This window comes from Desmodus rotundus, chromosome 8, assembly GCF_022682495.2.
Source record: "Desmodus rotundus isolate HL8 chromosome 8, HLdesRot8A.1, whole genome shotgun sequence".
Classification (NCBI taxonomy): Eukaryota; Metazoa; Chordata; class Mammalia; order Chiroptera; family Phyllostomidae; genus Desmodus; species Desmodus rotundus.
In genome coordinates, this window is record NC_071394.1 from 129484816 (window position 1) to 129512466 (window position 27651).

The 27651-nt window shown below is 60.3% G+C and overlaps 1 protein-coding gene across 3 annotated transcripts in view; it reads right to left on the bottom strand.

The window, feature by feature from the left end:
• Positions 1-116: 116 nt before the first annotated feature.
• The window catches only part of SCAP (SREBF chaperone), a 37847-nt gene continuing 10312 nt past the window's right edge, over positions 117-27651 (bottom strand). Inside the window, exons 2-23 of one of the 3 annotated variants that reach the window (XM_053929407.1) lie at positions 24741-24959; positions 17217-17346; positions 12499-12656; positions 11609-11829; positions 11337-11442; positions 10659-10831; positions 10134-10260; positions 8785-8897; positions 7681-7775; positions 6416-6514; positions 6040-6258; positions 4911-5287; positions 4374-4562; positions 4100-4301; positions 3907-4022; positions 3730-3800; positions 3278-3585; positions 3114-3199; positions 1405-1729; positions 1150-1230; positions 568-774; positions 117-487 (exon numbers count right to left, since the gene is read on the bottom strand). In XM_053929407.1, the coding sequence (XP_053785382.1) occupies positions 242-487; positions 568-774; positions 1150-1230; positions 1405-1729; positions 3114-3199; positions 3278-3585; positions 3730-3800; positions 3907-4022; positions 4100-4301; positions 4374-4562; positions 4911-5287; positions 6040-6258; positions 6416-6514; positions 7681-7775; positions 8785-8897; positions 10134-10260; positions 10659-10831; positions 11337-11442; positions 11609-11829; positions 12499-12656; positions 17217-17346; positions 24741-24862 (3771 nt within the window). In that variant the 5' untranslated portion in view covers positions 24863-24959 and the 3' untranslated portion in view covers positions 117-241. Of the gene's footprint in view, positions 488-567; positions 775-1149; positions 1231-1404; positions 1730-3113; positions 3200-3277; positions 3801-3906; positions 4023-4099; positions 4302-4373; positions 4563-4910; positions 5288-6039; positions 6259-6415; positions 6515-7680; positions 7776-8784; positions 8898-10133; positions 10261-10658; positions 10832-11336; positions 11443-11608; positions 11830-12498; positions 12657-17216; positions 17347-24740; positions 24960-27651 lie in introns of all 3 variants that reach the window. The other 2 variants (XM_053929406.1, XM_053929405.1) reach the window with 2 other exon arrangements.

Below are 27651 nucleotides of genomic sequence, written 5' to 3' on the forward strand. Positions count from 1 at the left end.
ATAGCCGCTGCCTGGAGCTGAGGAACTGAGAAGGGTCTGACTGAGTGCTTTTTGAGGTGGGGGTGGGGCCACAGGGAGGAGGAGACGCAAGTGGCTCACAAGGCCCCTGGCAGATGTGGTTTTTTTAAAAAAAGTTTAATATTATAGTCCTCAGGGAGGACATATCAGAGGCAGGATCCAGAAGACTGAGCTCCCTCACACTAGGTCCAGTGGGCTGGCTCCACAGAGCCCCCAGCCCGCCCTAGTCCAGCTTCTCCAGCACAGAGGGCACATACACCAGGCTGAGCTCGCTGCCGAAGTTACAGACGATGGCGGCATTATCCAGCACCAGGATCTGGCGGGCGGGCTGGGCCTCACTCTCCTTACCCAAGTAGACAGTCTGTAACAGGTCCCCATAGTTTAGGTCCCAAAAGGAGACACAGCCTTGGCCACCAGTCACCAGCAGGTTGTCTGAGATGACACCCAAGCTTGCACCACAGCCCAGGTCCTAGAGGCAAAGACATGACAGGCTCAGTGTGTCAGCCCTTCCCTGACTCAGTGTGAGTACACTGGCCCCCACCTGCCTACCTGCTGGATGGAGTAGAGCTTGATGCTTGTGCTGCGGTCCCAGATGCTGATGAGGTCGTCTAGGCCACTGCTGATGACGCAGGAGGCAGTGCAGGTGAGGGAGGTGACATCCCCACGGTGAGCAAACATGTGGCTGACCCGGCTGCCAGTCAGCACATCCCAGAGGCAGATGGCCCCGTCTTGTCCTCCACTGGCCAACACCATGGTCTAGAGCAGGGGTGTCAGACTCATTTTCACCGGGGGCCATATCAGCCTCGCGGTTGCCTTCAAAGGGCCGAATGTGATTTCAAGACTGTATAAATGCAGCTACTCCTTAACAGTTCAGCGAGAGCCTGGCGCTGCCGCCAGGTAAAAATAAGGTGCGGGGCAGATAAAAGGCGGCGGAGGGCCGGATTCGGCCTGAAGGCCTTGTGTTTCCCACCTGTAGTCTAGAGGAACGAGGTTGGGAATAAGATCACCATGGCAGGAACCTCTGTCTACTGCGGTGTCCTAGTGTCCTTGGGGGCCCTTGCTCTGCCTCCCAGGAGTCAGGAACAATGGCCATGGCTTGGCCTGGCCCACACCCACGTACAGCCCCCTCACCTGGTCCATGTACACGGCTGTGATGGCCCCCGAGTGGCCCTGCAGGGTGAAGAGGCAGCACGAGTCCTCCAGACGGAACACCTGGGGCAGGGACGGGCGTCATGTTCTGGTCTCCATTTTTCCAAACCACACAGGCCGGGACATCCCTGCCACAGCTCACCTAGGACAGCTCAGCCCCTCAGCCCCACCATGATTGACCCCAAACTCTCCCCTGTGCTAGTCGCTCCAGTTCCCAGGAGCCAGGCCGACCCTCACCCTCAGTGTGTGGTCCTGGCTCCCAGTCACAAGGCGCCCAGCAGCGGCCTTCAGGGCTGTGATGGGTTTCTGGTGTGCGCAGGGTACTGTGTGGGTCAGGCGGCAGCACACTGTGTCACTGCTGCTGTACACAGGGGAAGTGGGGGAGCTGCCCTGCCCTGGGGACGACGGGCCAAGTGAGGGGTCTCTGAGAGGCGCCCCAGCCCCAGGTGCAGGCGCCTGCCGAGCCCAGCCCCTCTGACCTCGGAACTGCAGGGGGCTGAAGGCAGTGCAGGTCTCCAAGGAGAAGAAATCGAGGGACCCGTTGAGCCGAGCAGCCACAATCCTGAAAGAGAGAAGCGTGGCCACATGGCTCCCCCTCAGAGCCCCCCACCACGGGACTGAGCCCCACATGCACGGCACGGGCTCAGCTCTGCGGGAAGACGGGAGGACCCGCAGCCAGCAGGGAGGTGCAGGCGCTAGGGAAGAGGTACTGGAGGGGCCTGGGTTGCCATTCCATGATCCTCTGCCTCAGTTTCTTCATCTGTGAAATGGGGGCAACAGAACCCATCTCACAGGGTTGTCACGAAATGAGTTAGCATGGGTGAAATGGCACCAGGGGAGCATCGTGTAAGATTGTAAATGAAAACCAAGCACGTGGAGGGCTCCCCTCCATAGCCTGGCAAGTTCTGAGGAGGGGAACATGCCCAAAGGTGGGGCCGCAGCCTCCACCACACAAAAGCGGCTCTGAAACAAGCACCACCCCTTCCATCTGCTTCTCCACAAAGAAATAAGGAGTTTCTTCACCACCAGGGAATGCCTAGGCACAAGCTGACAGCAAGATACAGGGGTATTTGCCCAGTGGCCCCAAAGCCTGGAAGTGAGGAGGATTCAAAATCTTACTCTAGCAAAAGGCAACACACGTCTCTAACCTCTGCCCCTGAATTTGTGGGCCCACTGCAGAACGGGGGGAGACGTGGTGCCGGGGAAAGAGAAAAACGAGGAGGAGACTGTGGACACCAGGAACTTTGAAAGCTGGGCCAAGACACGGGCTATCCCTAAAACTAAAATAAGCAGGCAAGATTTTCCAAGTCAGGGAAACCAATGAACTTGGCCAGGCTAGAGGGCAGGGCATCAGCAGCCAAGGCCTGTGCAAAGAAGCTTGGGGGTGGCAGGCGTGACAGCAGCTGAAATGAGAGCGAGAGCCCCCTTGAGTGTGCAGATGGAGCCCCGGGAGCACCCCCAGCCAGAGTGCCGAGGAGGGAGGCGAGAGCAGTGGCCAGCATCAACAGGAAAGAAAAGTTTTTAACAAGAAGCTTCTGAAAACACATTTTTTCTGTAACCGAAAATGTAGCCAAGAAACTCGGGATGGTCAGCATCAACAGGCTAAATAGAGAACTTTGACTTCATAAAGGTGAAAGAAGGAAAACAGTGTACTCACCTGCCCCCAACCCCAACCCCAGCCCCAGCCCCAGCCCCAGCCCCAGCCCCAGCCCCAGCCCCAGCCCCAGCCCCAGCCCCAAGGTCCCGGTGAGTGGCTAAGTGCTTCACACCTGCTAACCAGCCCTCCCCGCGAGGTGCATTGAGAGCGCTAGTCGCAGGTGGGGCTGGGCACCAAGAAGGGCGGTCAAATCACCAGCGAAGGGGAGCTAGGACTCAAAGCTCAGAGTAGGGCCTGGCTACGAAAGGCTGGGACATCGGGGCTGAGACAGGTGGCCTGGCACTCCCACCTTTTGTCCAGGAAGACGAGGGCCGTCACTCCTGAGGAGACCTCCTCACTGCTGCAGCGCAGCGTGCCCTCGATGGCATCCCACACCTGCAAGCCAGGAGGCCGTGAGCACCTGAGGGCTGGGGCGGCCCACAGCCCCCGCCCGCCAACAGTCCCTCCACCCACCTCCAGCCGGCCACTGCTCCGGCCCACCACGATGAGGTTGCCCTGCAGCTCCAGGCTCCAGATGGAGCCGTCTGCACTGGGGGCCCAGGCGAGGGCTGGGGAGCTCTTCTCGGGAGGACAGCCCCCCTCGTCCTCAGGGGCCTGGGGCAGCGCAGGCCCGGGGGAGGGTGGGCGCAAGACCGGCGCGTGGATGGGGGCAAGCCCCTCCTGCTGGTACACTCGCTGCACCAGGCGGCTGAAATCATAGCCTGGGTTGTCCCGGGTGCGGCCGCAGCCTGCCCGGTGCCGGGGCTCAGGCCGAGTGGGCTCTGAGAGCCGTGATCGAACAGAGAAGTTGGTGTCAATCAAGCAGGTGAGGTCCGGCTGGTCCCCAAAGAGGGATGGTGGTGTAGGGCCCTGGGGACGGTGCCGCAGCGGAGGACTGTCCCCGGACTCCTCTGGGCCGCTCTTACCGCCGTCCGACAGTCGTTCCCAGCTCTCCTGGACCTCAAACACGCTGCCGCCTCCACTGTCCCGGCGCTGCCTGTGGGGGGCCAGGAGGGTGGAGTGAGGAGAGCAGGGTGCAGGAGGGTGGGGTGAGGAGAGCAGGGTGCAGAGGTGTGGGGGGACTGCCTGGGGCAGACACCTACCTGGGGCGAGGTATGCGTGTGAGGCAGTCCCCGGTCTGTGCGTCCCACACACACACGTGGCCCGCCAGGCAGCAGCTCACCAGCAGCATGCCGTCGCTGGCCAGACACTCGATGTCCTGTGGGGGCGGGGCACAGCTGTGGGCATGGGCACTGGTGCGGGTGCGGCCCGGGCCCGGCCGCCCGCTGCACTCACCATGAGGTGCCCGCGCAGCACCAGGGGCACAATCTCCGTCTCAGGCGGCGCATAGCCATAGTCATCACAGGGCAAGTCTCCGCGGCGCCGCCGGCCAGGCCCGCCACCCGGCTGCCCGTAGTTGCGCGGGCAGAGCACGCGGTAGAGGCAGAGCAGCAGCAATACGAGGACGATGCCAGAGGCCAGGCCAAGCGCTGCCACCCTGGGCCGAGAGGGATTGGTCAGCTGTGCCCAGGCCCATCCCCACCGGCCGCCTCTCCCTCTCGCGCCTTACTTGTACAAGGTGACATCTCCGTGGGCCTGCGCCATGCCTGGCCCCCTGGGGCCAGCCTCCCAGAGTCCACCAGGCCCGGGCTGCGGCGGGGGCCAGGCACTTTGGCTGTCCTGAGGGTGCCGCCCCTCCAGGGCCTCCCTTGGGTTCAGGTGGAGCGTGACTGGGATGACAGGCAGCAGGCTGATGTACCTGGGACAGGGCAGGGGCAGCTTCAGCCAGGAGGCCCCCAGAAGAGTCCCTGCTGCTGCTGACCACACCCCACGCCCCTCCCTACTCTACACAGGACTCAGCCTGAACAGCTCCCCAGGGGGCTGGGGGAGCACAGGAGGCACCCACTCCCCAGCCGGCTCTGGCACCTCAACCTTGCTCCGTCACAGGCACCAGCACTGAAACAGCCAAGACCACAGTGCGGGCCACAACACATGGGATTCCAGCCGGGGGCTTCCCCACCCGAGGGGGCAAAGGGATGCTCTGGGAACAGTGAGCTGACACCAGCAGGGGGGCGGGGGGGGTGGCAACCGGCAGGGCTCCACTAACCTCTTGGCCAGAGTGATGTTGTAGTAGCTGAAGAGCGTAGGCCAGTGGCGGAAGGACAACTTCCTCCAAAGTTCCTCATCCTCAGGCCCCCAAGTGACCTCTGGGACAGGGCTGTCATGGACGCCCTCTACCTGAGCCCCAGACTCGGGCATCTCCCCTGGCAACGTGTGGTTCTCGGGGAACTGAGGGGCGTCCGGTGGGAAGATGGAGAAGGCGGGGTCCGGGTGGCTGGCCGGCAGCACGCCCCCAGGCACAGGCATGGGGGTCAGGGTGCCCTCGCCCAGGGGGCTCTGTTCTGTCACCTGGGCAGCGAGGTAGGTGCGCAGCCCTGCTGGGTCTGTGTACACCAGGATGCCGATCCAGACAACCGTGCCGGCCTGCGGTGGGCCAGTAGGGACTTAGCAGGGCCTCTGGGAGGGCGGGTCGGCCCCAACCCCCTGCACGCTCGGCCCTCATGCCAGGAGGTGGTAGCACAGGGACCTTAGGCATGGGGAGAGATGACACAGCCCCCAATCTATCCCCCCCTCTGCCTCACGTCCCCTGCACCACTTGGGGTCAACTGCCACTGGAGGGACCTAGTTCCCTTCCCATGGTCAGGGCTTGCGTTTCCTGACCTGGAAACAGAGGAGCACCCTTAGGTGTGACGATCCATCTGCCCTCCGCCAGCCCCCATCTCAGCGGGGACCAGAAAGCTGCTACCGTTCCCATGGTCAGCCTGGCAAGCAGGCCCAGCCTCCTGATCCGCTCCACTGACACCCACGGGTCCTGGCCCCTCCTCCCCACTTCAGCCGCCCGGGAAAAGTGCCGTGGGCCCACAGCCAGCCCAGCTGGTGAGTTATTCTGCCCAGCACTTCCCGATGCCTGCACACTACTAGCGGCCAATGAACCCTGACTCGGGAGCACAGCTGGTTCATGCTGGAGCGCCATGTCTAGCAGGTTCCTGTCCTGAGTCACTCTGGGGAGATACTGCCCCCTCTACCTGGTGACCCGGGGCTGCTTAACCCAGTGATGGGCCTTTCCCTGGGAGTCTGGGCTGGAGAGGTATCCCCCTGCCATCTCTAAGGAGGCAAAGTGCAAAATGCAAGAGGGCCGAGAGTGCCGGCCCTGGGAGAGGCTGGGCTGGAGGTACCATGATGAGGCGCTGAGCCAGGCGGGTGCGGGCCAGGAAGTAGATGACACGCAGTCTCTTGGGGAGCCGCAGGTTTCGGAAGGAAGACGGCTGCAGCATGATGGTGTGAGGCGTGGATGGCCGCACGGCCAGCTGCCGCTCAAAGCGTGCTGGACGCCCCACTGGCTTAGCAGGGGGCAGGCAAGCTTCAGGGGGCAGCCGCTTGTTCAGGTCCGCCAGCTGTTGGGGCACAGTGGTCAGGGCCTGAGGCTGCTGTCCAGACGCTACCCGCAGGGGCGGTGGCCCTGCCCAGGTCTGTGCCTCTCGTCCAGAGATCCCCGAGAGAGCACAGCCAGGGCTGTGGAGGAGGGCAGGGCAGGGCTCGACCCACACCTACCTCCATCCGGCGAATGTCAATGGACAGGACAGTGGTGAAAAAGAGCATCTGCAGGAAGAAGTCAGACACCAGGCCCACGACAGCAAAAAGACAGAACTCCTGGAATCAGGACAGACACAGGGACACCATGACCTCGCAGCCCAGCAGCACCTTAGAGAAGCTGGTCCGCACGCCTTAGCACCTGCACAGGGGTAGGCAGCTCTGAATCTGGGCGTGGCCAAGGAGGAGCAGGGCCAGCAGCTCCCTCCCTGCCCACCAGGGGGCAGCAAGGACCTCTCAAATCTTTATCCGGATGAGGCTGAAGGATGGGTGCTCTCCTGAACCCTCTGATCCCCCTAGAAGGGAATCTGATGCAAGCGGGAGAGCTCCGAGCCCCACCAGCCTGCACAGGGCCCCTGGCGGGGCTCACGGGCGTGGACCAGCACCTGCCCACAGCCAGGCCTGAGCCCCATCGGCACACTCAAGAGAGTTTCCTGGCCGACAGCTGTGCTGGGCCCTTGGAGGGAGGGGAGGAAGGAGGTAGAAGGGACCTAATTCTGTCCTAAGACTGAACGAGGGTGGTCCCTCTGCGGCCCAGGCTCTGCCTGGAGGTGGAATTTTCTCAGACTTAAGTTTTCCTCCCGTGCTCCTGGTTTGAGGCGTCTGGCACACAACCAAGGTCTCTGCTCACACCTGGAGGGATGGAGTACGTGGTGGCACAGTGGCCACGTCAGCTCTCGAGTCCCCAGGCCGCACCGTGCGTGTCCCGCAGATGCCCTGTGGGCCACCTGGGGGAACGGCCTGCCAGCCCCGGGGGAGCGCTGGACAGGACGCATCCCTCCTCCCTGCCGCTCCTCCACCGCTGTCCCAGCCCCAGCACTGAGTGAGGGCGTCTGCTGGGAGCGGCGCCACTCTGGGCAGTGGTGGTGCCCCCTATGGGTGTGGGTAGGACGGATGTCTACAGTCTGCAGGTGGGGTCAGGGACCCGCTCAGGGGCCCCCCGAGTTCTGCCTGAGAAATGGGTAACCAGGCCTGACAAACTGCAGTCAGCCACCAGCCCCTATGTGCCCACCGAGCACTCTGCTTCCCTGTGGCTGAGTGGCCTAGAATAAGGGGTCAAGGTCAAACGTGGAGCCTGCTGGCCTGGGAGCACGACCCCACAGCCCAGCCAGGGGGTGCCAAGGACTGCTCCTGAACTGGCCTGCCAAGGGCCCCACCTCAGAGGGGAGGCGCCATGTTGAAGGGGTGCACCCACACGCAGCCTGGTAGTGGGCCCGGGGCCTCACCTGGATGGCAGGCACGAGTGTGAAGTAGCCAATGAGGATGATGCCCAGCTCCGTGGCCATGTTCTTCATGATGGACCAGCTCTCACAGCTGAGGCCTGCGGAGGACAGCAGGGCTGGGGCCGCACTCGATCTCTGCTCCGTGTCTACACGCAGCCTGGTAGCCCCCAGACTCCAGAGACGGGGGCAGGCACCCAGCCTTCTGGGACAGCTGTTCCCCCACAGTGTGCCAGCCCTGGGCAGGCTGTGGTAACCGAGCTCCACGGGCGGCCGCCACTGTATAGCTGCTGGGGAAGGGGGCTCGGGGGGCACGGGGGCAGGTGGAACCGTCCAGGAGGGAGCCAGTGCTGGGGCGAGGAAACGGAGTGCGACCCGCCTGGACACATCAGCCACCATGTGCTGTCTGCTCTGCGTAGTTGTGGGGTGAGTGTGCCCGCTACCCGGTGGCAGAATGACTCAGGGGACGGAAGAGCCAGCTCTGCTCTTCCCCAAGCCCCCCCCCCCGCCCGCCCCAGGGTGCAAGGCTCTGAGTGCTGAGGGCAAGAGCCACCTCCCAGGAGCCATCTCCCAGATCTCCTAGGAATGCCACACCTGGCGCAGGACCCAGCCTCTCACGGCAGCTCAGGGGTCTGCTGACGGAACAGCCGCCACAGCCCTGTTCCCACAGACACCGGCAGGAAGAGGAGGGGCCAGCACTCAGACCTCCAGGCCCAGGCTCTCCTCCAGCTTCCCCAGGACCCAGGTCCCCAGCTTCTGCCATTAAGGCCACAGCTGCGGAAGCAGCACCTCTGAAGTGACTGGTCCCTGGCTACCGCAGGGCAGAGGCAGGAAGAGAAATCACCAACATGGACAAGGGGCTACCAGACACGAGAACCCCGCAGCAGAGTCTGGCTCGTTTCCTTCCTGACATGGGACCCGGGACAGAGGGCAGTCTGGCAATGCCACGGCCCCTCGGGACACGCACTAACAAGCTGCCAGGACCTGGTGGCCCACCCCACATTACGGGGTGGGGTCAGGGAAGGGAGGCATCTGTGGCTCCGTTTCCTCAGCAGGAGGGAGCGCCGTAAGCCCCCCACCCTGGAGCACCCCTACTCCCCACTGCGTTACCTTGGGCGATGCGCAGCTTCACCTCGAGGTCCACGGGCGTCGAGACCACAGACTTGGTGAGCACCAGCACATTCTCCAGCCCGATGACCACCACGAGGTAAGGGAAAATCTCGCTGAGAACAGAGGGAGAGAGACGGTGAGGACAGCGCTGAGCACCCCCGAAACACAGCCAGCTGTCAACAGGCCCGGGCTCCGGGGGGGTGGGGGGACTGTAGGGTTTGCAGCCTGTAGTGGGGGCTGCCCAGCGACCCCCACAAGCACAGGGCAGAAACCCCACCCTCTGCATCTACCCTCCACAGGCCCTGACCATGCAGCGCTCACCTTGCAGGCAGGTGGCCAGCCCCAGCCCCGGCACAGTGGAGGGAGGGCTGCGAGCACACCCCTCCCTGTCCTTCCCGCACCAGCCTCTACTGGCCAGAGGATGCAGCCATGGCCAAGCCCCTGAGTGGCGCTCCAGGCCAGGCCATGAGGACTGAACAAGTGCGGTGGGGGGAGCAACCTGCATCCCTGCTCCCCTCTGTGGAGAGGCTGGCCTTGGAGAGCGGTTCAAGTGGCTCCCCGAGCCCACTGCTCACACTGCTGAGAGTGCCAGACAGGAGGAAAGGCTGCAGCCAGGGGCAGCAGCCTGGGGGGGAGGGCCCTTCAGGGCACATAGCACACGGCTGTGAGGGAGGGGTGCTCAGCGCCCACAGGCTCAGGAAAGAAAGCAGGCCTTCCAGGAGCAGGGAGAGTACAGGAAACACAAAATCGCCGTTTCTGCAGCCAGCCCGACCAGCCGAGGCAGGACCGGACTGGCCTCACGCACAGGCGCCAGGGCCGAGAAGCCCGAAGCCGGAGGCCAGACCTGGGGAGCCTGCAGCCCAGACTCAGAGAGGAATGGTGAGGGAGAGCAGTTACCAAGGAAAGGGGACAACTTATAGAGAGTGCCTGTAACTTTTAAAAGCTGAGACTAAAATGACCTATTAGGCATTTAAATGTTTTAATAGTAAAAAAGGAAGAAAAAGACACTTCTCTATCTCACTCCACCTGTGGCTTAAGCCATCCGGGAGCACACTATGCACACGTGTATAGATAGAAACACACTCTCACATTTACATACACACACATGCAAGGCATAACCATACACACCTGTGCAGAAACACACTCACACGTGTACAGACCCTGTATGCACATGTACACACAAACCACGTGTGTATTATACATTAATATATTGATAGACTACACACACACCCGTATGAATACAAACCAGGTAACCTAAGGAGAAAACACACTTCTTGTCAGACGTCAGAGTAACAATGCGCTCACTCCGGGCCCACCCTGCGGCCTGGGGGCGCCACCTGAGGACCTACCCGCCGTTGAGGGTGGGCGTCAGGCCGAAGAGTGTGCAGAGCCCCACGGACATGAGCAATGAGCTGAGCACCGTGACCACAGCAGCCAGCGCCAGCCCCCACTTGGACTTGACCATGTCGATCTTGCCTGGAGGGCAGAGGGGCATGTCAGGGCAGGCCTTCCCGACCCAGCATCCAGGGCCCTGAGCTGAGCTGCCAGCTGCAGGGTGCACCTGACGAGGGAGGAAGGAGGGCCTCTGGCGTGACCTGAGAAAAGGGCAGCCAAGACCACCTCCTGGTCTTAGGGACAGTGTGTCTCTGGAAGCCCGCATCGAGGAAGGCTCTTTCCCTGAGAAGCCAGAGGAGCCCTGGGCCCACCTGAGCCCCCGTGACTCTCCTGGGGCACGAAGCCTTGGCTTTTGTGACCACGGAGCATGTTCTACATCTCCCACATCTCTGCCCAAGCCACCCCCAGGGGTGGCGCAGCCAGTGATCTAGAAATGCCCATTGGGCTCGGAAAAGCCTGGCCTCCTTGCTGCGACCTACGCGTGGAGAAGTAGATGTAGGCAAACAAGATGATGTAGGTGGTCACGAGGGGGATGAGCTCGGCGATGCCGATCTCCTCCTTGAAGTGCACGTGGACCAGGCTCTCCGCCCGCAGGCTGCAGTTGGGGCTGGGGTGCAGGAGCATCAGGCGGGCCCGCAGGCTGCCCAGGAACCTGGTCACAGAGCAGGGAGGGGAGAGGGGCTGTCCCTCTTGGTCCAGGGGACACAGGCAATCCCAGTATGGGGGTCCCCCAAAGCCTCCCTCCTCCCCAGGCCGAAGGGAGCTTCTCTGCACAGGGTGTCAGCAGCCCCTGCCTGATAAGTGTGCTGCTCCAACGGCCAAGGGCCCTGCAGAGCCGATCGGAGGCGAGTCCGGGGCCCAGCCCTTGCTGGGAGCCACCTGCAGCGCTCTGCCAGGCAGGTCTCTGAGGACACAGGGGCTCGATGGCAAGCAGCTGGGGAGCCCTGCCCTCCAGAGACAAGTAGGGGCACCAGGACACCACTTGCCAGCCCTGCCTTAGTCCCTTGTGCTGGACCCTGCTCCTTCAGTCTAAGGGACATAAACACTTCAGCAGGAAGGCTGGACACTGCACGGTCCCAGGAATACTCTGGGCGCCCCAAGTGGAATAGGGACTGTCACCCGCAGCCCAGGCCGGAGCCCCGCCCCACAGGCCTTACTTGGCATGGTAGCGCCGGAAGACCAGGGTGATGGTGTAGGAGGCCATCCTCTTCCGGGTGAACAGGCCCACCCCGCTGTACTTCCCAGGGACGCCAAACAGCAGGTCTGCAGGCAGAAACCAGCAGGCGCTGAAGAGTCACCAAGAGCCCCTCCTCACCTTCACCCTCGAAAACAAGGGGTCACCCCCTGATCTGCCAGAGCACCCATCAGAGAGGGCTTGGCCACCCACAGGGACCCTCACGGGCCCTTGGGACGCTGGCCCCGAGGGTACCTTTGAGCGTGGCTGAGGTCTGCAGGGTCTTGGGCTCGTGCTGGTGGATGGTCCTGATGATGTCGGGGTCGGCGTGGAAGTGCTCCCGGTCGTTCTGCCAGAAGTTGGCTGGGGACAGCAGCAGGCATCCATGCTCAGGGAGCAGGTTCCGGAGCTTCCTAAGGCCTGGCAGCAGGTCGGTCACCTGCAGGCACACCTCCTCCAGGCTCCTGGTCCCCGAGCTGAGTGGAGACAGCATGCGGCCTCTGCTGTGTCTGCCAACACAGGGCAGCCTGCCGCAGGGACGAGTCGCCGGTGTCAAGTTCCCAGAGGCTGGGGGTCAGGGCAGCTACCATGTGGGGGCCGGACCTTCCAAGTACATCGGGAGCCCGAAGGCCGATGACTCTGAAGAGAAGCCTGCCTGGGAGCGTGTGCAAGCCCCACCGGCCGAGACCCCTGGACCAATTCCACGGGCAGGAGGGCTGGTGTGAAGATCAGGGGCTCCGCCCTGCCCACCATGCTTGTCCAAGCCCTTTGCTAACTATCACCCCGGCAAGCACCCTGTGAGGCCGCCTCCTCCAGGGATCCCTATGCTGAGCCTGCTTCTCGGCAGCACGGCCACCACATGTCATAACCCCCCCACCACAGGGAGCATCTGAGACTCAAGGCTACCGGCTCTCTGCTAGTTCATCCCAGGGCCAGCCCAGGGGGCCCCTTCCCAGTCTGACACCGAGGACAAAGCTCAGGGCTCCAGCTCTGCCACCTGCATAGGTGCAGGGGGACTGCAGCCACAGGGACTCGTGGATGCTCAGAAATGCATCCACGGTGGCTGGCTTGACAGGGACACCTGGAGGACTGCACCTGCCTTCGGGACAGGCAGGGTGTGGGAGGCGAGGTCCCTCAATGGATACCTGTCTCTCAGAACGTGGTTCCGGATTTCCTCCACCAGCTGGAAGGCCCGGGACAGAGGGGAGCGGAACACATCCACGGCCAGGAGGTTCCTGTGCCAGGGGGACACCGAGGACTTCACGAAGATCTGCTGGACGTAAGCCACCGGGGCTCCCACATACTGCGGGGGAGACGGGGCAGAGAGGCTGGCTCACTCAGGACCGGGAGCATGGGTCCGCGTTCAGAGTGAGTGGCTGCTGTGGGGCCCAAGGGACAGGCCTGCAACAGCGAAGGTGCCGCCAGGGGCTCTCATTTCCTCTCATTTCCGTCGCGAACCACTCTCCCACCCACTGCCCAGCAGCCCCGGGGTCTGCAATCTCTGGCCCGGCCCGCAGGCTGACGACCCCGCGCCTGCTGGCCTGAACCAAGTGTCACTGGAATGCCGCACCGCCCATGGCTACCATCCAGGCCCAAGGGAGCCCTCAGGACAGGAACCATGTGACCCATGAAGCCTGAGACAGCGCCACCTAGCCCTTTATGGAAAAAGGCTGAGAGCTCCCCAGAGGGTGCACGCAGCTGGTCATGTCTGCCCTGGCGCTGCCGTGTGCAGGTGAGGGGTTTCAAGATCAGAAGACCCAGTTTTAAACCCCAGCTCTGCAACTGCACAGCCTTGGGCCTCGACGCCCTCCTCCTGAAGAGGGATGATGACATCCCCTGCAGGGTCAAGATGCAGACACGGCACGCACACACCACACACAGACATGTACACATCACACACACCGCACACACCACACTGACACACTTTGTATAAGCAGCACGTGCAGAGAAAAAGTATCAGCGCGAATACTAGCAGCAGACAGCTGTGGCACATCACTGCACAGGCCTCCATGGCCCCCATGGCTCCCATGAGGAGCAAGGGACTTCTGCAGGGACGCCCAGCCAGGGCAGGCAGAGGCGTCCTGTCGGGCAGGAACAGAAACTATAGCTGAAATGAGAGGTGGCTCGGATGACACCCGACTGAGCCCTGGACTGCAGCCAGCCAACCAAGTCCCCAAGTGGCTCTAAGGCGGAGGGTGACCTGGTAGGAGCTGTGCTCTGAGGCCACGCTGAGTCACACACCTGTAGACACAGGATGCTGCCAAGGCCATGATGCTCTGCGCAGTGCCGTTGCAGGGGCCGGGCCTGGCCAGGGCTGGGGACCGCCGCCACCAGCCACCCCCAGGGCAGGTGTGCAGGTGATAGGGTGGCTCTTTGCCTCCAGGGACAGGCAGCACCACGGAGCCTCCAGCCCTGGGCCTGTTCCCACTGGGCACACACCTGTGACTGTGAACATGCCACCTCCTCTGCCCACCGCCCTTCTTGGACCCTCCTCTCGACCTCAGGCCCCTTGAGCCTGTGCAGTCGAACCCACGGCCCCTTGCTGGCCGCATGGCTCCTGACCCTCTGGTGCACCTGCAGCCCCTTCCTGGCCAGGCTCCTCTGTCTAGCAGGACCACCTGGGCCGCCATTCCAGCAAAGGCCCAGGGCCCTCTGGGCTCTAGGGACGGTGCCAGGAGTCCCAGGAACATGCTGCCCCCCAGCACATTCAGACTTCCATCTGGCAGCGCACGTGTGATCACCACCAGCGTCGTTTTTAGGGGAGAGGGTCCTGGCTTTCACCAGATTTCCGCACGAATGTGTAACCCCTGTTCCCCAGACCCTCTTCTCCTCTGACCTGCCGCCAGCCCTGGGTCAGACCCACTGTCCCCTCGTTGCCTCTCCTCAGCTGGAGGGCCTTCCCAGACAGAACCCGCAAGGGAGCCAGGCTGGCTCCCCCGCTGGCCAGCTGGATTCACCCTCACAGAGCCCCCACTGAAGCTCCAGGCAGCCCCCCACACCCGTCCGAGTCTTTCAAGACCTCAGGGCTGCCCTCTGCTGACTGCATCAAACTCATATCCAACACACGAGCCCTCGACCTGCCCCTCCTGGGCTCCAGGATCTCTCACTGTGGCTTATTCAACAGGAACCGGCCTCCCACTCAACGCTCACTGTCTCGTCAGGCTTCCCAGGGGCAGACCTGCGACAAGTGGTGTGTTTGGGAGGTGCAGGGAACACGGGGTGTGGTGGGGTGTAGGGGCGGGACTGGAAAGGGAAGCAGCCATTGAAGGACGATGGTGATGGACACATGAGGCGAATGTACCTAATGCCGCTGAACTGTGCATGGGAAAACAGTTAAGATGCTAAATTTTATGTGGTTGTACTTATGTGGTTTACTTTGCTGCAATAAAAAAAAACTGGAAAAAAAATAACCTGTCTCCTCCTTCACCCCCTCTTTTGGAGCCACCCCTTGATGAAGTCAGCCATCGTGTGAATGGCCCCAGGAAGGTCCACACAGCACGGAATGAGGGGACCTCCAGCCTACACCCTGTGAGCCCAAGCCCCTCAGTCCCAAGCCTGCAAGTCCTGCCAGCTGGCTGGGGGACTGCAGCCTGTGAGCGACCCTGAGCCAGAGGACCCAGATAAGAAAACCAAGGTTCAGAGAGAGGGACGGATGTGTCCAAGGACGCAAGGCTGACAGGCAGCAGAGCCAGGATCAGAGCCCAGGGCTGCCCAACTCCAAAGCCCATTTTTCCTCTACGGTCTACCCACCCAGGCAGCTCTAAACCCGCCCATGAGTGCCCGTGGAGAACAGGACACTGGCAACGCCCAGCCCAAGTAGCGCCGGAGGCAAGCTGAGATCCTGGGGAGCCCTGGGGACTCGGCCAGCAGTGTTCACGGGATAAGCCCTTGCCCAGTGCTCCTTGGAAACCCTGCACCCAGGCCCCGCCGGCCACACAGACGCTGAAGGCCAGCCCCTCTGTGGATCTCCAGGCGGGGCCTGGTGTGTGGCCCAGGTTTCACCATGACCTGCTCCAGGGAATCAGGCCGGTGCAGGGGACCTCAGGCTTGTTTGCTGTTTGGGGTTTGTTTGTTTTTAAAAACGCAATCCTCCCATCACATTTACATGAGCTCCGGGCGTTTATGCCTTTCCCCTGACACACTCACGACCCAGAGACCTGTTCCTCAGCTCTTCTGGGAAACAGGCCTCCAGCCCTGGGCAGGCAGCGGAGCGGGATGGTGGGAAGGGTGGGCTCGGGGAAGCCACCCGGGCTCAGCCTCTGGCCCAGCCCTGCCGTGTGCCCTGGACGCGGGTGTCCACGCTCTCCGGGCCTCACTTAGTCACTGAGGGAAGCGGGCCTAGAGTCTCTGACTGCGCCAGGCCACTGCAAGGACCAAAGGAAACCACACACAGATCCGGCCAGCAACGTGTCAGCCAACCCATGGAGCTCCGTCTACTTGTATCATCAGGGCTCCTTTAAGCTCAACGCCTCCTCCCCTTTCACCCCAGCCCACCCTGCCTTGGTCATCTCGGTCTCCGAGTTCCTCCGAGTTCAGTGAGAATCACTGCCACAAGTCACTGCCTCTAGGGAATGGCTTCCCACTGCCTGCGGGCTAAAGTTTCAGCTCCACAGCCTGGGATTCAGCCTGGTCCCACCTACCTTATCACCCACCATGCTACAAGGAAGCGCCTCACTTTGGACTCCCTGTCTCCTGAGTAAGCCCTGCTGTTTCTTTACGCCACCAGAAACCTTTCTCGAGCCTCCACTACGTGCAAAGCATCAGACTGTACAGGTGTGAATGAGACATGATTTCAACGGGGCTGCATTATGGAGCCCCGAGCAGGAGCGGGGCGCATCCCGGAGGGTCAAGGACAGCGGTGTGTGCGGGTGCGCCCCCCAGGGCAGGGCGGCACCCCCATCGCTCTGGCCTCTGCTCTTCTGCTCTGGCCAAGTCTGACCCATGACAAGGATGACAGCGGCGATGACCACACCCGTGTGCCGATGCGAGTGGCGGGCCAGACTCGCGCTGCACTGGGCCTCTGCATCCTTCCCCTTTGCCCTCTGATAACATGTAATGCAGGTATGAATAGAATTGCCTTCCTCATTTCACAAATGACGAAATTAAAGCACAAAGGGGTTAAGTAACATGCCCAAGGCCACACACCTGAGAAATGCCAAGTCTGCTGGCTCTGCTCATCTCTTCCTCTTGTGAAAACACCCCTCTCCCAGAGGGAGTTGCCCCCCAAACCCGCAGGGACACTGGTCACAGTGACTGCGACCCAGGGTGGGCCCGCCTGGAGCGCCAGGCCTGGCGGAGCTGACCGAGCCTTCTGGGCAGCTCACACAGGGGCCTGCAGGGTGCAGCCACCCCACTGGGGGACACCACACGTCAGCCGAGGGAGGAGGAGAGCTACACAGAAAGAATTATAGCTCACGAAAGAGGTCAAAACAGCTCAATTCAAAACGGATGAACACTCAACACACACTCCGCAAAGGGAGATACCCAAATACAGTAGGCGCCCGCCATCGGTCATGTGGGAAAGGCAAATTAAAACCACAGGAGACTTCTCCACACATCTATCAGAAAGGCTTCTAAAAAACCTGACAGTCCCAAGAACTTACAGAACAAAGACTGAACTTTCGTGCACGGAAATTTAAAAAATTATGTAGGAGATGGATGGATGTGACAAGAAGGACACTTCACCTCCATAGTCTTCCTCCCTACAAGGCAGAGCCCTGTGTAATCGAGAGAAAAGCAGACCCATCCAACTTGAGGGACACTGCACAGGAGGGTCATCGGCAGCACGGAACAGCGGAGGCCCTGCCGCAGCCAGTCTGCACCCCCCACCCAGGGCCTCCGCGGAGACGCGCCGAGCACCTACCCAGTCCGGCTGCTCACTGGGCTCTCCTGGTCTGCGGTCTGAGGCCGCGGGTGGGGGCGAGTAGTCCTTCATGGGGGTGGCGAACTCCACGGGTCCCGTCCCCGGCAAGGGGAGCTTCAGCAGGGGGTAGCTGGGGCGAACGAAAAGGAGAGAGGAGAGTTAGGACAAGACGGGAGGGAGATGGAGTGCACTGAGGGGACAGTGACGCAGGACGCCTCCGTGCTGGAAGGGAGCAGAGGCAGTTTGTCAGGTGCGTTCCGTAGAACGTAACATCCTGCCTCGTCCCACAGACTTTTTAAAGCCGTCTGGTGGTGACGCAGCCAGCAGCTCCCTCTGGGTTACGGCTTCCCATCCTTCTACGTCTACCCTCTGGTGTCTCTTGTCTGAAGTGCAGTGTGTGTCTGCGGGTCCCTGTGGACAGCATTCCCCGTGCGTCCTGTCACTGTAACCAGCCAGCCTCTGTCCTGTAACGGGAGAGTCCAAGCCCCTGACGTTCGGTGCGGATTACTGAGGCCGTTCCCTTGTCTCTGCACGCCTTGTGTGACCCTTGCTCAGCTCCCCCGCTGCTGCCTTTCTCTGCCTGTGGCTGATTCGGCTGTCGTTCACTCTCCCTTCCTCTCTCCTTCCCCCTGTACAGCGGCCCCTCGGTACTCGTCGCCAACTCACTCCAGAACTCCCGACACATGCCGAACCGACGAGGCGTTTTCTCTGGCTGGGTGGCACTGTGACTCGCAGAAGTTTTGGCAAGTGCGCCGAGTCCCGAGCAAGCGCCAAGTGATTTTTTTTCTCATCAAAATGTGACGAGTGTGGGTTATGACTGCATTTTAACAGTTACTGTCTTACTAGTAACCTTGCAGATTACAGATGTTAACGAGTTGAAACAACCCAGGCTGAATGGTGTCATCACAGAGACTTCAACAGCAGAGCTGAGCAGGCAGAAGAAAGGGTCAGTGACCTCACAAATAAGACAATGAAATTATCCAGTCTGAGGAGCTTAGTTTCAACAGCACACACGCACCATTTCTATCTTTGTTTCTCTTTTTATATTTATATTTTTATTGTCACAGACTACACTTTATATATTGTACGTCCATGAACACAGACTTCATGCATTTTACCTTTTTTTTTAAAGATTTTATTTATTTTTATAGAGGGGACAGGAAGGAGAAACAGAGGGAGAGAAACATCAATGTGTGGGTGCCTCTGGTCCGCCCCCAGTTTCTGACATGCCAGACGCCAGTCCCAGCGCCTCCCTCCACTCGCTCACGGAAGCCTCTCCACAACCCGGCGGGGCAGGCGGCAGCGACATCCCACTGCAAAGTGACCGCTCCAGCGTGTACGCACAGGCGGTCCAACCCTTGTGTCTGATCTGTGCTTGTCAATCACACGTTATCACCTCGTATCACGTTTCTGATCTGTTTAAAAACTTTAACAATCACGTATCCCTTTTATATAGACAAAAACCCACCACCACCAACAAAAAATCACCAAGAGCCCTGGCTGGTGTAGCTCGGTGGGTTGGGCGTGGTCCCACAGACTGAAAGGTCACCAGTGCGATGGGCGCATGCCTGGGGGGTGGGCCAGGCAGCTGACTGATGTTTTGTTTGCACACTGATGTTTCTCTCCCTCTCCTTCTCCCTCCTTCCCCCTCTAAAAATAAATAAATAAGATCTTTACAGAAGAGTCAAAGAATTTTCAGGAGTAAACACTACGTTTTCCAAGGTCATAAAAAAGACTAAAGACGTTTAGAGAGAGAAGCTGTGTGGGAATTTCGGCCTTGCCCCCGGAAGCAGATCAGAGCCTGGCCTGCCCAGGTCTTCCCGGGGACAGGAATGCTCTCCAAACCCTCCCTGCCTTCCTGTCCCCATCCAGCTGCTCAGGCCTCGCACTTCAACCTGGACTCCGCCTCCTCTCACTCCACGTCTGGTCCTCAGCAATCCTGAGGGCTCCACCTTCAACATTCGGCCGACCCTCGCACAGCATGTGTCTACAGTGCACGGGCCCACGTGTACACGGATTTTCTCAATGACTCACAGAGCTCAAACCGGTGTTGCCGAAAGGTCAACCCCATGGCGGGGAATCCGCACATGTGGAGGGCCGACTGTAGGGACACACAGCTTTGAATGCACGGGGCCCCATTCTCCATGTTGTTCACGGGTCACCTGTGCATCCACGCCCAGCCATATCTCACCACCCCCAGGCTTCAGCTTAGACTAAGCGACCGCCAGCTCCCACCCGCAGTCATGCACCAACCCGGCCAGACTCCCTGCTTCTGTCTCAGGTCCCAGGCAGGTGTAGAGCCTGCTGCCCTGGCGCACTCCAGCTCCCCCCGCCCCCCCGCAGTGGGGAGCTCGGAAGTGGGTGTCTGGCACTGTTCTCCATGCTGCCGAGGTTGCTCTAGCTGCCAGTGGTGCCAACTTGGGGATGGAGCTCCTTGCCTCTCACCCCACTGTCCCACCTCCCTACCAGCACTCACTTCATCTACAGGTAAGCTAGTGTACTCAAACCTGCCTCACTACAATGCTGCCCTTCCCCCAGTAGCTGGCTGAGTTCCTGCTCGCCCTTCAAGGCCACACGGCCTCCCTGCGCCTCTCCTCTGTGCTCCCATTGCCCGCAAACTCCATCCCACAGACTCTGACTGACCTTAGGCTCGAGGAACCTGAGAACCGCAGGGAGGGGACATGCTATTTAAACTTCTGCATCCCCAATACCAGCCACATGGATCTGTTCAAGAAATGCGTGTCTGATTTACCGAGCAGACGCTCTGCCCAGGGCTGGCTTCGTGGGGGCGCAGCCTGTGTGTGTGGCTGCATGGATGGACGCATGTTCACGAGGGACTGGCACCCGAGGGTTAAGGTTCTGCAGCACCCCACCGGAAACTCGACAATGCATCTCGCGCTTGTGTTTGGGACGGCATACATAGCCAGCCCCCGTGGCGGGGTACGCAGTGCCGAGGGTCTGGAGTGCAGATGCAAACACGGCCCTCCCCTCGGGGACAGGCTCTTGACTAGGAGCTCCCCAGCCCCCGTGCGGCCGAACCTTGCCTTCCCCTCCCTGTCCAGGGATCCCGACTGCTGCTCCCCTGGCAGGGGCCTGAAAGAAACAAAAAGGGGTGGGGCCAGCTGTGTCCCCGGGCAGGGAGAGGGGACGGCCACCCCACCCCAGGCTGGCAGTGCTGTAGCACACCTAGGGGGCGTGTCGGCAGGGGGGCCCCTTGGAGCTGCAGGTATTTTGGTACCTGTAGCGGTACTTTCCCTGCTTTTTGAATGAGCAGCCCCGCCTTTTCATGCTGCGCTGGGTCCCGCACCTGTTGTAGACAGTCTTGCTCTCCATCTGCTCCCATCCTCCCTCCCTGTCACCTGTCATGGGGGCCGAGGAGACACTGAAGACATACAGAAAGAGCAACCCCAGAAATGACAGAGAAGATGCCGCAGGAGACACCTCTGTGGGGACATCAGGGGTGGGGGGTGCTTTCTCTCTTCCGGTCAGGGGGAGCAGTGACGGACTAGTGCAGACCGGAAGGGGGTCTTTCTGGGATCTCCTGACCCCTCTTTAGTGATAAAGGAGTCTCTGATCTCAGGCCTCTCCGAGTTTTTCCCCACCTTATTTATGAGGCCCACTAACTGTGCTGGGGGATCCCCTGCCTTTGCAATGCTGACGGGGCAGTGCCCTGGAGCTGGTCCTCGGGCTCCAGTCTGAGCTTTTGGGACTTCGTTCTCAGCTATCCAGCCTGGTGCGGACAGGGCTGCAGTTACTCAGATCTGTCTCCTTCGCGAAAATAGAATATAAAGGTGTGTAGAGAATGGTCACATGGGCGCAGAAAGAGGAGCCCTGTTACACAGCCCCGGGGTGCATACCCCCAAAGGGGCCACGGTGATGGTGGGGAAACCCAAGACGTGGGCAGAACAGGAGAGAGGCTGAGAAGCGGTGGGAACTGGGACTGAGACGTCTGGCTGTCCTCCCGAGAAAGAGGGGAAGGGGCCCCGTCTGCTCTGCTCTCCAACACCCACACCGGCTGCAGGGTGCCCGTCGTCCGCAGGTTTGCAATGGCCTCGAGGTGACTCCCATCTGCTCTCCAAATTAAAGTCCACCTTCTCTAACCATGAGCAGCAGGATGTGGAACCACAAGTGACCCCTGGACGCTCACATTAACCTCTGACCCGCACCTCGGGGAGTCCAGCTTGCCTGGCACCCAGCACTTCCTGGGGAGGTCAGGAGCAGCAGCACCTGCGGCCTCTCTGGGCTGCTGCTGGGTCGCAGGGCGGGCGGGCCCTGGTGGCAAACAGACACCTGTTACCGTGGCGCCCGCCTGGCTGCAGGTCTTGTCAGGTCTCCGGGAGAAAGAGCCTCGTGGCCGCAGGGGTCTACTGCTCAGGCGGCTGCTGGGTCCGAGCAGCGTCTCAGGGTGGCGGGCCTGGGCGTACACTGAACGAGCCCTCATTCCAGGAACAGTAAAAGGTAAGCCATTAAACGGGACCTGAGTATCCAATAAAACTGGTAAGAGCCGTCTGTTACCTGCACTTCGTTTTCTGCAGGCAGACAGGGCCCCGACAGAAAGACAGCTGTCCTGACAGGACAGCTTCCTGGGCAGAAGAGAGCAAGGCTTGGGTCCTGGGTCCACGGTCCCTGGTCTCCTGGCCACGAAGGCCCACAGTCTGCGGGTTCTCTGACGCAACCTTATTGTCTCTGGAGGCTGAGAGACTTCATCTAGCCTTGGGGATATTTGCTTAAACCAATGAGATTTTAAGAAAAGGTTTTTAAGAGCTCCTTTAAGACCCCATGACAACAATTCCGGTTTGGGAGACTAAGCACACAGTACTGAGAATGTAACTGCACAGGGTGGTTTTTCTGTGCAAAGGAAAACAGGGTGACTGTGAAGACAGAGGCAGCAGAGCCACCAGCAGCAGGACCACAGGAGACAGCGGGTGCTCAGGGGGCATGCCCGGGTGTGACCCTGTCCTCTCGTGGGACCAGTGAGTTGCTTGGCCGCGACCCTGCAAAGGGGCTCCTCCTGCACAGCTCAGCCCAGGCGCTCCCCCAGGAAGCCTCCTCGATGTCATCTCCTCTGTGCCAAGGCCAGGTCACATCTGCCACGCACGTGTCCAATAGCACTGCCGCTGTCTCAGGCTGAGGCTGTGGGTCTGCACCCTGACTGGCACGTGTCATAGCCATCCTCACTGAGGTGCCTGAGACCCAGCCTGAGGCTCCCTCCGCACTGCTGGGGCATGGGGCCGCAGCCTCACAAAGCCTCTCCTCTGTCCACTCAGGTCCTGCTGGGCCCTGGTCGGGCCACCGCAGCTGATATCCTCTTCCTCGGGCTTCTTGCTCCAGGGCCACACTGGCCACAAGAATGGTGGCAGCCCTGAACAGTAAGCCCCACACACTCCCTGGCACGTGGGGAAGTGGAGATGATGCAGCTTTGCTGTGCTGCCCGGACCTGCCCGCTGCAGCACCTCTACCCACGAGCTCGCCACTCCGGTTTTGTCACCCTTCAAAGACCAGGGATTGACAAGCGCCTGTAAAGACATGCAGCAGCCACATGGGACACCACTCGTGGAAGTCCCTGAGGGCTGACGAGACCCATGGTCAGCCCAGTCCTGCCCTGGGCCTCACCCACCGTCCTCAGGACTGACATCCGGCCGACGGCACCGTGGGAGAGCAGGCAGGCTCAGCCGCAGCCGAGCTCACGGACCCTCCAACACTGCTATGGCCACGGCCATCTCTTCCCCAGGCCTCCCCCCGTTCTAAGTCTCCCCAACACGAGGTGATGTCCTCATTCTTGAGACCTTGGCTGTCTCATAAACTTCCCGTACCAGGCTTCCACGTCATAGGTCCGAGGACAGTCTGTTTTGAAACACATGTGTGATATCAAATTATTCACTCAGAGATAAGGCCCCTGTGCACCCAAGCAGCTGCTCCATTCAGCCTGCCTTCCCTCCAGGAAGCTGCCCGGTCCCAGCTGGCAACATGCAGCCCCCAGAAGACGAATGACAAAGAGCAAACACCGTCCCCTTCCTGTAGCCCAAGCAGCCTCTGTAGAAGGGGAGTCACGGCACTCACATCCTCAACTTGAACTGCCCACAGAGAACACAAGTTCACCTCCAGGTATTCATCCACTGCACGCCCTCCCCCCTCCCATGGGCAAACGCTTACACAAAGTGGCCACGGAGGACCCGAGGATTTAGCAGAGCAAAGCTGGGTCCCACCCCAACCGCAGGCGGGAAGCAGGATGGTAACCTTGAAGACCAACGTGAACTGCTGCTCCAGAAGTTAGAACAACAGAGAAGACGCCTTTAATGAACGTGGCAGAATGTCGGAGACATTCTCAAGAAGGACACAGCATAGTGGTTTTCAGGACATGGCTCCCAGGCCTGAGAACTTGTCAGAGGTGCAATTCTTGGGCCTATCCCAGATCTTATCTCGTAAGACACAATTTAACAAAGGTCAAACCTCAGTACAAATGGAGTGAGTCAGGGTGAGGGGAGTCGGGGTGACGCAGTGCCCGGGGACAGGCACCTGTGTCCCTAGGCCTGCACTTGAACCCATTCCCCTACTCAGTACTTGTGTAAACCAGCCAAGGCTGCAACCCCCGTCCCCCTCTGGTCAGGTAGAGATCTCACTGGACTGCTCCCCAAGGTCATCACGAGGACTGATGAGACGGCGCAGACACCTGAGGCACCAGCAGGACACTCAATGGGCGGGGTTCGCCGCTTTTAGCCCTAACTGGGGAAGAGCCTAGGATCCTGAACAACCGCACTGAGCCCTGAACTCAGGCCTGAGCACCCTCCTTCCAGCACCGAGAACACCTGCGAACGTCTGACGGGTCTGGAAACCACGACTCTTCCCAGACACCGGGATGCTGAGGTGGGTGGCTCTCTCCATGCCTGTCAGTGTTTTAGAGCCAAAGGGCCACCAGGGACCTGACACCAAGACTCTCCTTGCACACTGTCATCATTCTAGGGGCCCTGCAACAGAAAGACAGGCACAGCCCAGGGCCGCTGTGCCTCTCACAACAGTCCCTGGAGAGCACGCAGCCCCGAGAGTCCACCAGAGGTCAGAAGGAGGCCCCTCGGGACACAGAAAACGACAGGGGAGCAGAGAACCGAGTCTCCGGGGGACATCCTCAAGCCTGCAGGAGGGGCCCGAGGGGCTGTTCAGATGGACTTTGCCTTGCCACCTGGAAGGCCCCCGCTCTTAGCCAGGCACCACAAACAAACGCACTGCTGAGAAGGGGAGTGTAGCAACCTTGCCTTTCAGTTACCTCCTGGTTTCTTAGGAGCGTCTGGACTTTACTTGGAAACAGATTACCAGAGACGTGAACAAAGCTGATGACACGGTAAGTCAGGGCCAGCCCGGCCCGTTTCAGTTTCGTGGCCAGACACCCCAGGGCCAGAGCTCTCCCAGGCAGCCACCCCAGCGTGCCTCAAGTCCCGCCGTGTAGAAAGCATCCACAGTCTACGGGCTGCAGGGCAGCAAGGAGCAGGGCGGCAGGGCGGGGAGACCCAGGGCAGTGTGGGGGCGTACCAGCAGGCTAAGATGCAGAGCCCCGTGAAGAGGATGATGGGGATGGGGTAGGACGCGCAGAGCAGCCCATGGTGGTAGAAGGCCTGAGATATCTTCTCACGCAGCCGGTCAGTCAGGGTCATCCTCAGCTGACGTCACCTTGCTGCCATCCCGAAAAGTGACCATGGATCAGCCTGGCACACGCTGGCCAGCGTGGACGGTGGACAGCATCTGCAGCACCTGACAAGGAGGGAGGAAAGCCAGTTAGGCACAGTGCTGGGCTCTGCACGCAGGGCTGCTGGGAGGTGACGGAGGCGGGGAAGTGCTCCCTGAGGCCAACATGCGGGCATGAAGTCATCATCTCCCCCCCACACACAGCCCTGGTCAGCTCTCAGGGTCCCTGGGCAGCTTCTCCGCCAGTGTGACCACAGAAGCCAAAAGCCGTCCTTCCTGCTCTGGTGCCGACCCCCCCGCCCCTCCCGTACTAGGCATTTCCAAAAGGCCACTCCCAGACGGCCTTCCTCTCACACGAGGCACAGGAGAGCACACACGCGTGACAGACCTCCCCTTCAGCTGGTCGCTGCCGACAGGCGCTGCGGACGACCCCCAAGCCCCCCTCCACTGCACTCAGGTCAGATGGAGAGAAATCCCTGGGAAGGACCGTTACACGGGCAACCCTCCAAACTCGTGTTTGTGCACAGAGAGAGACTCCCCGAAGAAGAACGTTCGGTGGGCTCAGCCCTCAACACAGAAACACCAAAAAGCTGAGGCCCCTGACGGAAAACAAAGCTCACTCTGACGGCAGGGCTAGGCGGAGACTCTGCTCCTGGACTCACAGGTGCTCCTGGGAGCCCACAGCGGGCGAAGGGCCCTACAGCTCCTGTCTGCCTCCTCTGAGTAACAGCAGCCCGGTGTGGCTCAGGGGATCCCCCTCTCCCGGGACCCAGCCTGGATGGACCCATCGAGAGCCAAGGCGCCCTCCCTCCCTGAGCCCCACCGGGCTGGTTTAGCCTCTCCTCTCTCCCTGGACTTGGACTTCTGAGCAGAAAGAAGCAGGAACTGGATGTGGGTCCTTATTCAACCCCAAGAGGTCCCTGCCCCCAAGATGGCAGCTGCTCTGGCTCCAGTCCTTTCTGTGGTTGGGGCCCATCAGCTTGTCCTTCCAGTCTGGGAGCCACCTCGGGTCCTTCCAACAAACCCTCTTGCTGCTGGTGTGAGCCAAAGTTAATTTCTGTTGCTTCCGAGCAGAGGGCCTTAAAGCACTAAAATCAGGATAGAAAGCTCTAGAATGCCCTTCCTTACTGCGCTCTCCCATGGAGCCCAAGTTGTAGCCCGCTTCTATGCCAAGTCACCTGTTGTGGCACACAGAGTCCACTCAGACACGCGCCTTGGCTTGATCCGTCTCCCTGATGGAAACCCAGGCCAAGACGCGGCTCCTCCGGAGTGCCAAGGTCAGAAGTGAGAAGCAAACTGAGTCGTACCCAGGCAACTGACTAGAAGGAACGGCCACCACGCCCCAACTCCCCTGGAGCACAAGCCTCAGGTGCACACGCTGTGTCCAGAGTCCCGGCTGGCACCCTCTGAGGGCAACACAAAGAACCGTCTGTGGGTCATCTCAATACGCAAGGGCTGGAGTGGCCAGGGGACAGCTGCCGGCCCCAGGAGCAGGGGTGTTCACGAGGCTTGACCCGCCGGGCAGAGGAGGGCTCTGGGGAAGCCACGCGCCCACGCCCAGCAGGGAGCAAACACGTAGGAGACCTGCGCCTGCGCAGAGGCTGTCCGGAGGCTCTCTGCAGACTGATGCCTGCCAACCAGTTGCAGTTTCCCCCCCTTGATCCTCAGACCAGCCCGTGGCCGCTGCCCCTCAGTGTCCCAGAACCGAGACCACAGGTCCAGGTTTCTTCGGATCAGACTCTCCAGTGCTGCTCCCTGAATGTCAAGAGACAACGTGTGGGAAGGGTGGGGGCGCTGGAGGCCTGCGTGCACCACACCACTAAGATCGTGCACAGTCCTGCCGCCTGCCTCACAGAAGATCCCCCTCCACGCAGACGCCGATGTGAATCACAGAACACCATCAAGAGAAACACCTTAAGCATTGCTGGAGTCCCAGAAGAAGAGAGGGGGAAAGAGGGCTCCAAGCTTATTTAAAGAAAAAATAGCTGAGACCAACCCAAATCTGGAGAGAGATCTGGACAAAGAGTCAAGCCAAAAATATCTTTTCCAAGATAAATTCTAATAAAACGACCTAAAATCTCCCTGACTGGTGAGGCTCAGAGGGTTGGCATCATCCCACAAACAGAAAGGTCGTCGGTTCAATTCCCAGTCTGGGCACGTGTCTGGGTTTCAGGCCAGGTCCCTGGCCGGAGGCATGGGAGAGGCAACCGAACAATGTATCTCTCCCTCTCTTTCTCCCTCCTTTCCCCTCTCTAAAAATAAAGAAATACAATCTTTAACAAAGAAAACTATCTAAAATCAAGATTTCAAAAGCAGCGAGAGGGAAACATCCCTCACACACAAAGGCACCACCGTGAGGCTGCAGCAGGATTTCTCGGCAGAGACTCCACAGGCCAGAAGAGGGTGAGGCGCTGAATTCAAAGCACTGCAAGAAAAAATCGCCAAGCAAGAGTCCTTCCCCAGTGAAGCCGGCCTTCAGAGATGAAGACCCTCCCAGACAAAAGCTTAGAGAGTTCACTACCACCAGACCTGCCTCACAAGAAACATTGGAAGAATTCTTCAAGCTGAAAGGATACTAAGCAGCGACACGGAAATATAAAACACACTGGTAAAGGTGACAACATAGTCAAGTTCAGGATATTCTAATGTAGTTACGCATCACTTACCGATGAGCGTATGTTCTGAGAAACATATTTCTTGCCATCAGGCGATTTCATCACCATGTAAACATCAGCGTGCACTTACACAAACGTCGCTG